Source organism: Macrotis lagotis, chromosome 8, assembly GCF_037893015.1.
Source record: "Macrotis lagotis isolate mMagLag1 chromosome 8, bilby.v1.9.chrom.fasta, whole genome shotgun sequence".
NCBI classification, from domain to species: Eukaryota; Metazoa; Chordata; class Mammalia; order Peramelemorphia; family Peramelidae; genus Macrotis; species Macrotis lagotis.
The window spans coordinates 39155827-39168998 of NC_133665.1; the positions used below are offsets into that span (position 1 = coordinate 39155827).

Consider the following 13172-nt stretch of genomic DNA (forward strand, 5'->3'; position numbering starts at 1 on the left):
ACTTGTTACATTATTTTTGAGTCCATTGATTATATTTATTTAATCTAAAATTTCCAATGCTAAATATAATCTCAAATACTATGAATGCACAATTATATTTTTTCTGAATGTTAAGCCATGTGAAAAAAAGTAAAGATGTTATATAATTGAGGACTATATTGCTTATAAACAAAATACTTCCATTTACAGATAAATTATGCTCCAATGACATATACCAACATTCTGAAAAAATAATTTTGCAAATTGAAAAACTGAGTAGTAAAATGTTTTTTTAAATTTTGAGAAAACACATAGTTGGTTAGTGTAGCTGATATGAACAACAAGGTTATAATCTAAGGCTACTGTCCTGTGGTTAATAATATGATATTTAAAACAGAATAAATGGGAAAAAAAAGCATTCACTTGACTTCAGAAGATCAATTTCACAAGTACAATTTCACAAGTTCCATAAGGAACAACTAGACAATAATGGTTCATATGTTAAAAAAAAACAAACCCAACAACTTTGATCTTTTAAAGGACTACAGGCTCAATATGAGGCAAAAGTGTAATATACAAGCCCCCAAAAGGACTAGGAAGGCAGCAGCTTGGCTCAGATCACATCTAATACTACATTCAATTCTGGGCAATATTTTAAGAAACAATATTTAAGAATAAACTGGACAGAATCTAGAAAATGTAACCAGGATGGGGAAGATTCTTGAGATTAACATAAAGGAATGATAAAATTGGAGATACATAATCTAAGAAAAGAAAACTTAAGGGTCACATAATAGCTGTTTTCAAGTATTTGAGTGGCTGTGGTATTAAAGGCCCTAGAAGGCAGAAAGTGGAATAATCACTGGAAGTAGCATAAAAGCAACCTATGCTTGATTTAAGGAAATCCTTACAAATACTAATCTATCTAAAAACTTAATCAGCTACACTGGAAGGCTCTTCCTTCAGGAAAGGGCTTTATTCAAAAGCTGGAAGGCCTCATCAATAATTATTATAGGAAAAGATCCTTGTTCTGGAACACCTTTAGACTAGTCACTTATAATTCAGAAATCCTAAGATTTATCTCAAGTTATATACACACACACACACACATATACATATATATATATATATATGTATACACACATATATATTATTGGATTAAAGGGTATAGAGTATAATCATATTCAAGAGGAGCTATGGAGTTTAAATGCAGACCAAAGTTTACCATCTTCAATTTTTAAGTTTTCTTATGTATATTCCATCTTTTTTTTCCTCTCTAATGATTTTTCTTCTGTTTGAATTTAATTCTTCTTTCACAACATGATTAACATGAATATATGTTTAACATAATTACACATGTAGAGTCTATAATAGATTGTTTTCTGTCAGGGAGAGTTAGGAAGGGGGGGGAGAGAAAAATGTAAAACTCAAAACATTGCAAAAATAAAATGATAAGTGGATAGAGTAGATAGAGCAGTGGATAGAGCACCAGCCCTGGACTCAGGACTCCCTGAGTTCAAATCTGGCCTCAGACACATAATAGTTACCCAGTTGTGTGGCCTTAGGAAAGCCACTTAACCCTGTTTGCCTTGCAAAAAAAAAAAAAACAAAAAACCAAACTAAAAAAAATGATAAAAATAAAATGATTAGTGAAAAATACCATTGCATGTTGTTGGAAAAACAAATGAAAATTTTTTTAAAAAAACTCTAATTAAAAACTTATTCCACCCACAAAAAATTTCATCAAACCATATGGATTTGCATTTAAATGTTCGCTCCTACTTTGTCATTAATAGCAACTTGAACATAATAATTTCAACATACCTTTATAGGAGAAATATGAAAATATTCATAAAGGCTGACTTGTGATATATCTGTTAATGACTCTGTCTTAAATCCTTCTTCAAAATATTCAATATCCTTATGGAAAAGTTCAACCTAGGAAGACAGGCAGAAACTAAGAATACCTCAAATTCTTGAAGATTACAAAAATATGATTAATTTGAAAAGTGAAAAATCTTACAAAATGTGTTAAATGTTTTTCCATTTATGTATAATGTATTTTATATATAATACATGGTCATATTAAGTGGTCACATATATCCAGACATGTGTGTATATATCTTTATCAAGAAAAAAACTGAAGTAATGATGAAAAACCTCTCAAATTCTAAAATCTCTTCATTTCAAAAGATGCTTTCATTTTCAATTGTCTCATTTATTTCTAAAACTCTAGGAATCAGGCAGGGGGGGTATTATTCCTATTTGACAGACAAGTATACCATACTACAAAAAAGTTCATTTAAGAATGGTTTTCACATTGTACATCCTAACAGCAACATGGGGGTGATGATCAATCTTAATGCACATGCTCATTCCATCAGTGCAATAATCTGGGACAATTTGAAGGTACTTGCGATCTATATCCAGAGAAAGAACTGTGGAGTTAAAACAAAGACGAAAGACTACTAACTTCAATTAAAATTAAAAGTTGCCTTATATACCTCATAATTTTGCTATTTCTAATATTTTATTTTTTCTTCAAGGATATGTTTTTTCTTTCAACACATTTAATTCTGATCAATGTATAGCATGGAAACAATATAAAGATTATCAGACTGCATTGGGGGTAGGGGGGAATAGGGGAGGGGACGGTAGGGGAAAATGTAAAATTCAAAACCTTGCCAAAAAATGATAGGTTAGAATATTTTCCTAAGACATATATAATCAATTAGCACTAAGGGTATAACTGAACATGTATCTGTTTTTTTTTCCATGACATTGTCAAACATATTTAAAAAGGCTATGTCCCTGATTTATTTGTTCCTTGATATCAACTCAATGTAGAATGAATACATATTTTAAAATAATTAGACACTTCAAACCCAAACTCATAGAAAAATAACCAATAAAGTACAATTTGTCAAACAGTTAAGCAAAAATATAAGATTTGTTGCAACTAAGAATACGTTGCATTTCTGAATTTAAGATTTGAAAAGAAGAGTCTTTCTTTTCATTTGGTCAAACCTTGATGTAATTGAATCTTTGAATTTAAAACTAGAGAATAATTGTTGTTTCCATAATTGAACCTTTCAGAGAATCTTATGTGATTGAACACGTTAGAGACAATTTTTGACTTTGCAAGTATGCATTTTATCATTTAAAAAATAAAGAGTATATACACTGTGTGATATTAAATATTCCATGAAAACTCATTAAGTTATAATGACAGTATATATAACTGCATAGCATTTTCAGTCATACAAAACATTTTCCTTATAAAAACATTAATTTAAAAAATGAAAGAGCTTATGAAATATGTTGAATATTTTTCCATTTATGTATAATGCATGACTATATTAAGTGGTCACATGTATCCACACATGGGTGAATGTATGTATGTATAAAAGGAAAAAAACTTTAAAAAGTAAATTTCCATCTCTTGGCTCTAGGTCTTCTGCCTGGCTGTCCCCCATGCCAGAAATGCTCTCATTTCTCCACTGCCCTTACTGACTTAGCTGATTATCTTTAAGTTCCAAATACAATCCTGTTTCCTACAGGAAAACTTCTTCAACCCTTCTAAATTCCAGCACTCTCTTGCTGTTAATTATTTCCTGTTTATCCTACATATAGGTTGTCTCCTCTATTAGAGTGTAAGGTTGAGGGCAGGCACAGATTTCTGCCTCTTTTTGTATCCCCAGTGATTAGCACAGTGACTAGCTCAGAGGAAACACTTAATAAAAGGTGGAAAAGCCTCTTTTCCCAACCACATTTTGCAGTTGAGGCACAGAGAGGTCAAGTTATTTGTCAATCCATTGTCTCCCAAATTCAGTTTCATAAAGTATGGAGTAAAACCCAGGACTTCTGATTCTAAGAGTGGTACTTTCTATTATATGACCATAAAGATGAAAATTGATACAAGATAGTAGAAAATCATCCTGTAAAGTACATTTGTTGTAGTTTAAATTGCATGAAAAATATCTTTTATGCACTGCATAGTACAGTTTCATAAAGAAATTATAGCAATAAGAAACTAGGGACTGGTAGTTGCTGATATCTCCCTATGGTAAGTTTTTTTTGAGGGGAAGCAACTTTTCTTCTTCAAGACATAATTGAATTTATAGTCTCCCACACAGATTTCTTTATATGTGCTCAGGCTTAGTTGCTTTTCTATCTTTTCAAGTGCCACAGCTACTTTCTCATTTGGAATACCCTGGATACTAAGGATATCAAAATGTGCTGATTTTATTCTTGTCAGCCATGTAAATAAGTGTGTGTCTGTGTGTGTGTGTGTGTGTGTGTGTGTGTGTGTGTTTCTTATGTTGGTAGTCTTCCTTTCTTTTGTTAATAAATGTTCTTAGAATGAACTGATTTGACTATATCTCACAGTAAAATCTCTCCAGGATTGTTTTTTTGTTCCCTTCTCAGATTTTTTGCTGACTTGAGAGATGATACTGTCCAGTATTATCTTTTCCAACTGTTTACTATCCAGCTTCTTGAGGGTAAAAATTGTTTTGCTTTTGCCTTTGTAAACTGAATCACATCCATTTAAATTGTCTTAGGAAAATATTGAAGATCACTTGGAAGGAGAAGATATGAGACACTGAGGTCCTTTCTCAAGCTAAACTGCCTAGCATTCCAACATTACTACAGAGAGTGTAACTACAATGAGCTAAACATTTTGTTAGGATGACAGATGTACACTTGCCAAAAAACAAAACAAAACTATTCTATGGAGAACTCACGCAGGACAAGCGCTCACAAGTGGGTCAGAAGATATACCGAGACACCCTGAAGGTCTCATTGAAGAACTTTAGAATTGACTGTACAGCATGGGAGACACTGGCACAGGACTGCCAAGCGCGGCCTGCACTCTATGAGGAAGGCAGAATTGAAGCAGCTCAAAGGAAAGGTGACATCTCTAAGTTTAGAACCCCAGGGGTTCACATGGACTATTTGTGTCCATCCTGTGGTAGAGCATTCTGAGCTTGTATTGGTCTGATCAGTCACAGTTGGACACACCGTAATTTGTCTCAAACACAGTGATGTCATTTTGGTCTTCTTTGGTAACTAAGGACAAGACCAGAGAACTGAGCCATAAAAGGTACATGAAAATTTTTGTTGAGTGATTCTCTTCAACAACAAACTGCCAATAAATTTGTACCATAAATTAGTGATGCCATAATCCCTAGGCTTTTATGAGTCTCTTCTTAGTACGGAGACTAAGTATATGCTGATTGGGACTATGCCTGAGCTTCTTGTTTTGGTGATTTTTATCTACTGCATTTATAAAAAATGATGAAGGAAACCAATCTCTCTGATTTGTCCAAAAGCCAATTTTAAGTGTGGCCCACAACAGGAGGTAGTAGGGCATGTTCACTTCCTGTCTTTATGCACCTTCAGGTTTAATTTATATTATTAACAAATCCATCCTCTCTACATAAATAGCAAATTCCAAAATGATCTACAAAGTCTATAACTCATATGCCATCACAAGATACCTCAATTTCAATTTTTTTTTGTGATGCTGTTTGGTGCTTTTAGTCACATTTTAAAAGATTTGAAGGAAATATTCATAATATACAGATATGAATCTACTGGGCGGTATGACCCTGTCATCTTATAATTTGTGATCTCAAATCATATTTTCCATCAAATTTTAGTGGTGTTTTTCTAAGCTGACTAGCTCTATAAGAATATGTTAAACTAATTTGGAGAATCTTGTCAACTTTTTGATTTTTTGACTTTCTATTCTGTAAGAAGCATTGTGAGCAAAAAATATAAGGTGACCAAGTATTTTCTGGAATGAGATTCCTTTTTATTTGGGGCTTGTAATTAAACTTTTCTAAATTCTTTACTGATTTCTCCAAGAAGAACTAGGGACTTAATCCTGTCATTTAGGGAAAAACTTCAAGTCTTTTGAAATTTTCTCTCCCAAGTTTTCCACATATTCTTATTTCATCCTCTTAGATGAGAACCTCATTTCATATTTCAAAAAACTGAAACCTTGCAACAAGAGCCCCCCTTTCTACTCAACTCCCCTTTATCTCTTCTCATCTTTATTTTCAGTTTATTTGCTGATTTTCTAATTTTTTAAATGTAGATTTAGCTTATTAATTCACTTTTTTCTATTTTATTGATATTGTTTGTAGGGATAATATTTCTCCTCTGAGAATTGCTTTATCTGCATATAAGAATTTCTACTATAGTTTCATCACTGTAATTTTCTTTTACATAATTATTAATATATCAATGATTATAATAATTTCTCTTAAGATTTGTTCTTTGGGGGGTGGCTAGGTGGCACAGTGAATAGAGCACCAGCCTTGGAGTCAGGAGTACCTGGGCTCAAATCCGACCTCAGACACCTAATAATTACCTAGCCCTGTGGTCTTGGGTAAGCCACTTAACCCCATTGCATTGAAAAATCTAAAAAAAAAAAAAAAAGATTTGTTCTTTGATCCATTTGTTATGGAAGTTTAAACACTACTGAGTCTTCATTGAGGTCTATGTGTTTTGTTTGCAGTCCCTGAACAAATGATATTTTTGAATTGTGATTTATAAGGATGTTATTTACTACTTCTGGTTTTTGGTTGCTTGGATTTTTTTTAAAACATTTGTTTGCAATATCTCTGTGCCCTAATGCATGACTAATTTTAAGTTTCATATAGTATTAAGATATTCTAATCCCTACAGGGGTAGCAAGGATAATGCCCCATTTAGAAGACACTGTAATTCTTTTAAGTCTGGTTTTTCCTTCAATTTGTTCAGTTCCATATTTTCCCTTTTATCTTTTTCTATTAGACTTCTCCAAAATTGAGAGGAGACACAGAAAACTCATGCCACTATTGTTACTAAGTTTTCTTGTTCCTTTCAGTTCCTTTAGGAATCTGAATATTAAGGCATTTGGAAAGTATAGGTTGATTATTGATAGTGGTTTATCTAAGTTTCTTTCAACAAAATGTAGTTTCCTTGTTTATTTCTTCTTATTTTTGAATATTTATTTATTGATTAGATAGCATGACTGTAACCAATACTTTTTTGGATTCACTTGAGGCATAGTAAATTTTTTCCAACCTCTCAGTTTTATTTTGTGTATACTTTTTTTAATTTTTTTTTTTTAGGTTTTTGCAAGGCAAACGGGATTAAGTGGCTTGCCCAAGGCCACACAGCTAGGTAATTATTCAGTGTCTGAGACTGGATTTGAACCCAGGTACTCCTGACTCCAGGGCAGGTGCTTTATCCACCTAGCTGCCCCAAAGCTTTTGTTTTTAAATGCATCATTTCTTTTAAGCAGCAGATTGTAGGGTTTAGTTTTCTTATTCAATCTGTCACTTGTTTTATTGATTTGTTTAATCCATTCACTTTTTTTTTTTTAAGGTTTTAGCAAGGCAATGGGCTTAAGTGGCTTGCCCAAGGCCACACAGTTAGGTAACTATTAAGTGTCTAAGGCTGGATTTGAACTCAGGTACTCCTGACTCCAGGGCCAGTGCTCTATCCACTGCACCACCTAGCCGTCCCCTAATCCATTCACTTTTAAAATTTTAAGTTATAAGAAACAGATTTATATTTTCCTCCTTGTCTCTGTATTTTTTTCAAGTTGGGATTCCCCCCCACTATAAATACAGAACTAAGTCTCTTCAGTTGGTTTTTCCTTAATCTTTTAAAAGAAGTTCCTGTTCCCAATGTCTAGATCCTCCCCTAGATGCCCCCTTCTATTTGTCACCCTTTTCCCTTTGGAGGTGTGCTTATAAGTTTTTCTCTCATGATTATTCATTCATCTTCTCTTTATTCCTTTCAGTAAAGTAGATTCTATCTCCCTTGCCCACCCTTCAACTGGTTTTAGTAATATTATTAGCTCTTTAGAATTTCATTTAACTTTATCTGCACTCTTTTCCAGAGATCAGTTCCCTCACTTACTCTCTTCCAAATTCAGATCCTTCTTCATGATCCCTCTACTTCTTGGTTACCTCTCTAAGAAATCTGTAATCCTCCTCAAGTCAAAACTTTCAAAGGTATCTATTCTAAGTTCTCCCTTTTAAGTAGTTTCCACTATTGCCTGGTAGAACTTGCCTCACAGATTTTCCTTTTCTATTATAACTCAGTCCCATAAAAAATACAATTTCTGCAGGTGACAGAGAAGACCTTTTCTCATAGAAGGACATGCTCCTCTACATTCCTGATTATGCTATGCACCTATCTCTTCCTCTGGGCTATCTTCCTGTCCCATTTGCATCAGAAGCTGCTCTTGTTACTTGCCCACACTCCCACAGGAGCCAATAGCAAATTCCCTATGACCAAAACAAGGTCTCTTTTTTACTTAGCCTTTTCAAACTCCCCCCTCCCCCAACTTCTCTTGACCCTCTCCCCTATAGGCCCTAGTCTCTCTCTGAGTTATAGTCCTGTACCAACAACTGCCTACTGAAACAGTTCAAATAGGTAGCTGACTACTTGAAACAGATGATATGAAATCTTGAAACAGATCTATAAAAGAGATGTCAAACTCACGCTCAAGCCCAAAACAAAACTAATTTTTCTCTCTAAAATCCCCCCTCCATTATCACATTTCTTATTTCTCTTCAGGATACCAGGATCCTATCAAGCTGATATCTTCGACTTGTTATTCTCACTCACCCAACATATCTAATCTGTTGCCAGATTTCTTCAACTTTCACCTTCCCAACATCTCATATATGTTCCCTTCTATCTATTCACCAACATAGTTCAGGTTCTCATCTTCTCTTGCTTTCAACCATTACAAAAGTCTTCTAATTGATCTTTCTATCTCACAGCCACACAATGCTCACCTACTAACATGATTTTTTATAAAGTATAAGTTTGACTATGTCAAATACTACTAATAATTTAAATTTACTGATTCCCTATTCCTTCCAAGTTCAAATATAGTCTGGTTAAAACTCTTTACAACCTAGACTCTTCCCACATTTCCAGATTTTTTAAATTACCCGCTGGTGATTATTTTGATTTCATAAGGATCCTTGTCCCACCCATCCCCATGAATGTTCTTGACCATATGCTTCTTGTTCACAAAATGTCCTGTGGTTTAATTTCCCCCCCCCTCTATCACTTTGAGGGCACTGAAGCTAGAATTTATCAACTATCTTTCTGTATATTATCAATATCCTTGTGCAAAATGTGTAAGTATCTGAACTATAATTTCCATCTCTGGTCTGTGAGTCTATTTTCCAGAGAAGGTCAGATCCTGCCCATCACAGGGTAAGAGTGTGTGTTTCCCTGAAACATGTTCATTCCTGGGGCACAGGGTAGTTCCTTATGTTCACTTATACTACATCCCACATAGGGATTGTGATTTATGAACATAATTATTTACATGCTTCCATTCACATAGGAATCCTTAAGGAAGGATGGTTTTTCTCCCTCTTTTTGAATATCCTGGGTTTATAACAGTGACTATGCAAAGTACACTTTTAATAAATTGCTTATTGACTGATTCACTAATAGAGAATGCTAGTAGTTAACTTGTTAATATAGCTAATTTGTTCTAATAGACTGTCAAATTCATTAAGTCTTAATGGGGACATTGAGGTGAAACAGTAGATAGAGACTACCAGGCCTGGAATCAAGTATTTAGAAGAATGACTTCATACACTTCCAAGCTGTGTGACTCTGGGCAAGACACACTCTAAATTTTGCCTCATTTTTCTCTTCTATAAAAGGAGCTTAAGAGAGAAATGGCAAACTACTCTAGTATTTTTACCAACTAAACTCTAAATGGGGTCACAAAGAGCCAGATGTGACTAAAAAAACTGAATAACAAATAGCCTGGCAGTAATAATTGAAATTTATAAATATGTTAAGGTTTTCATTGCATTTCATTTCAATGCACTTCATATAAACTTCACAGAAATCCAGATGGGCTGGTGATACACATATTATTATTTTCCTACAAAGAAGGAAACTGAGGCTCAGAATGGTTAAGAGACTTGACTATGTTCACATAATTAGTTAGAACAAGGGCAATATAGTCCAATGGAATCATAAGCTATATGTGACTTTGGTCACAATATTTCTAAGATTATGTTTCTTATTTTATAATTGGAGAAGGATAGACTGACTTCCCAGATAACTTCATATTCTAAACCAATGATTTTATGATCCTAACTTGTGGATTTGAATTCTGTTCTTCCTGACTTTAATACCAACACTCTCTCCAGTTCAGATAAAGAGTGCACAATAAGAAAACTAAGAATAAATAAATATTGTAGGTGATCTAAATTCTCAAAGAAATACCGGGGTTTCTCCTCCCTCTATTATACTTTTACAATAAGTAAAAAGGCACAAAGGAGTATCACTGAATGTTTCAGGAGTGAGAGGGGCCAAAAGGATTAGTATCCAATGGTGAACTTTCTTTGGATAAACTTTTCTGTACTTATTAAAGCCAGGTTTCAGAAAGCAGGAATAATTTATTTAGGTCCATACATGAGACATTTCCATCTTGGAATAAACAGTGGAGTCTGTTCTCCATTAACAAAACTTCTCAGGAACCCAAGCTCACACCCGTACATGATGAGGTACAGATATGATTTGTGTGCAGCTCAATTAAATTATCATTCCCCACTCTACCATTCCCAAAAAATTCTACAGCAGGTGTTTTTTAAAGTCCCTCTAATCATGATTAGAGTGCTTTGTTGCTATGAATACAAAACTTTCTCTACCATAATACTCTGCAACAAAATATTTTCTATGGACCCTAAGCAGATAATTATTCTTCAAAATAAAATTGCATGTTGCCTGAGCTATATGGGAAGAAACAAAGAGAATCTAGAGCATCCAAAATGAAGTTGTTTTTATAAGGTAATATATGAAAAGTGCTTTGAAAATGTTAAAGTACTATATAAATATGAACTACCACTAATTGCCAACAAACAGCTGTAACTTTCCACTTCTTTTTAATTCTTTTCACCTGAAATACACCAGGCACTATCCTAGAAAAATTTTCCTTAACTTCCAAAGACCTCAGAGTAAATAAGAAAAAACATAAAAATAACTTAAAGGATCAGAAAAAAATGGTTAGTATCTTCATAATCCTTCTGGATTTGAAACAATTTCCTTTATTAATTAACTAAAATGATATTGAAGTTATTTCTCTTATTAGCTACTGTAACAAGAAAATGTGACTCTTAACAATGTATATATACGTTACGATTAATATACTTGTATTAAAAACATTCAGGCTGAATGAAAAATTTAATTACTTTTCTGTCTAATCCCTCATTCAATTTTAATAATAATTTTTCATACCTCAATTTTTTCAGTCACCTCAACTTTTGCCATGAGCTCTTCCAGAGCATAGAGAAATCCAAGATCTAACCTGAGATCCATTTCTTGTATCAACACTTTAAAATACCTATGTGAGAAAGCAGAATGTTTTCAAAGAATAATAATTTATCAAGAACAACACTTTTAAGTCAAAGGAGCACTGAACAAATTAATCAAAATAGAATAAAAAACAAATTCAATATTATAACCAAAACTATATTAACACTGTAAGTACAGTAAGCACAGATATAACAAAATAATTAAAAGTGTAATGATTACTGTAATTAGCATTTAAATATCATTTAAAATTTTCAAAGTGCTTTCCTTACTATTAGTTAAATAATACAAGTATTGCTATAGTTATTTTGCAGATGAGGAAAATGAAGCTCAGAAAGATTAATTTGCCCACAGTATAGTGCAAAATTTTAGGTTGGTAAAGCACTTTACAAACATCACAATTTATGCGTACAACATCCCTAGGAGTTAGATGATATTATCCCAATTTTACAATTGAGGAAAATGAAGTAGAAAAAACTGACTTGCTTAGGGTCACACAGCAAGTGTCTGAGGTCACATTTGAGTTCAGGTCCAATAGTCTCTCTACTGCAACAGTAACTGTCTCTTATTGCTAAGAACAGTGGTACTCAAGCCTGGAATTTGTACTTTTTGATGCTGAGACCAATGCTCATTCTATGCTGCTAGGTTGTTCCTTTTTGTTTCTGCTTTTAGCATTGACCCATCCTAGTGCAGAGAACAAAACAGGAATACCAGAAATGCCAGAGCAGAAAACCAGGAACCAGAATTCTGGCCTTCAAGCAAAAAAAAAAAAAAAAAAAAAAAAAAAAAGTTTAGGAGTATCTACTTTATACCACAGGAAAAAAAATGAGCAAATCTTTCTTCCCCCTCCCCCCCCCAAAAGTATAAACCACTGACAGCTACTATTCTGACAGGGGTGGTTAAAAACACCATCTTCATTTTTTGTTTGTTAAAGAAAGATTTTATTTATTTTGAGTTTTACAATTTTTTCCCTATTCTTGCTCCCCCCACCCACCCCATTGTTTCCATGGTATACATCAATCGAAGTTGAATGTGATGAGAGAGAAATCATATTCTTAAGGAAGAAAAGTAAAGTATAAGAGATAGCAAAATTACATAATAAGATAATGGCCTTTCCCCCTAAATTAAAGGTAATAGTCTTTGGTCTTTGTTCAAACTTCACAATTCTTTTTCTGGATACAGATGGTATTCTCCATCACAGATAGTCCCAAATTATCCCTGACTATTGCACTGATGGAATAAGCATGTCAATCAAGGTTGATCATCACTCCCATGCTGTTGTTAGGGTATATAATGGTTTTCTGGTTCTGCTAATCTTGCTCAGCAACAGGAAAAACACCAATTTCAAAAGAGGAAAGCAGTGACAAAATACCTACATGTGAAGCCTCCAAGGAGCTGATGAACTGGTCTCAGTTCCAAAAAGATCTCTTGGAAGAGCTCAAAAAGGATTTTTTTTTTTAGATTTTGCAAGGCAATGGGGTTAAGTGGCTTGCCCAAGGCCACACAGCTAGGTAATTATGAAGTGTCTGAGGCCGGATTTGAACTCAGGTACTCCTGACTCCAAGGCCAGTGCTCTATCCACTGTGCCACCTAACCACCCCCTCAAAAAGGATTTTAAAAACCAAAGAAGAGGGGCAGCTAGATGGCGCAGTGGATAGAGCACCTGCCCTGGAGTTAGGAGTACCTGAGTTCAAATTTGTCCTCAGACACTTCATAATTACCTAGCTGTGTGGCCTTGGGCAAGCCACTTAACCCCATTGCCTTGCAAAAACCTAAAAAAAAAAAAACCCAAAGAAGAGAGGAAGAAGAAGAAAAATGGAGGAAAGAAATGATAG

At 33.9% G+C, this 13172-nt stretch overlaps 1 protein-coding gene across 6 annotated transcripts in view; it reads right to left on the reverse strand.

Moving 5' to 3' along the window:
• Positions 1–13172, reverse strand: part of VPS13A (vacuolar protein sorting 13 homolog A) — a 349000-nt gene that overhangs the window by 41808 nt on the left and 294020 nt on the right. For all 6 annotated transcript variants that reach the window (XM_074196703.1, XM_074196708.1, XM_074196704.1 and 3 more), the window contains 2 exons: positions 11263–11368; positions 1804–1917 (listed from right to left, as the gene is read on the reverse strand). In XM_074196703.1, coding sequence (XP_074052804.1) covers positions 1804–1917; positions 11263–11368 — 220 coding nt within the window. The remainder of the gene's footprint in view (positions 1–1803; positions 1918–11262; positions 11369–13172) is intronic.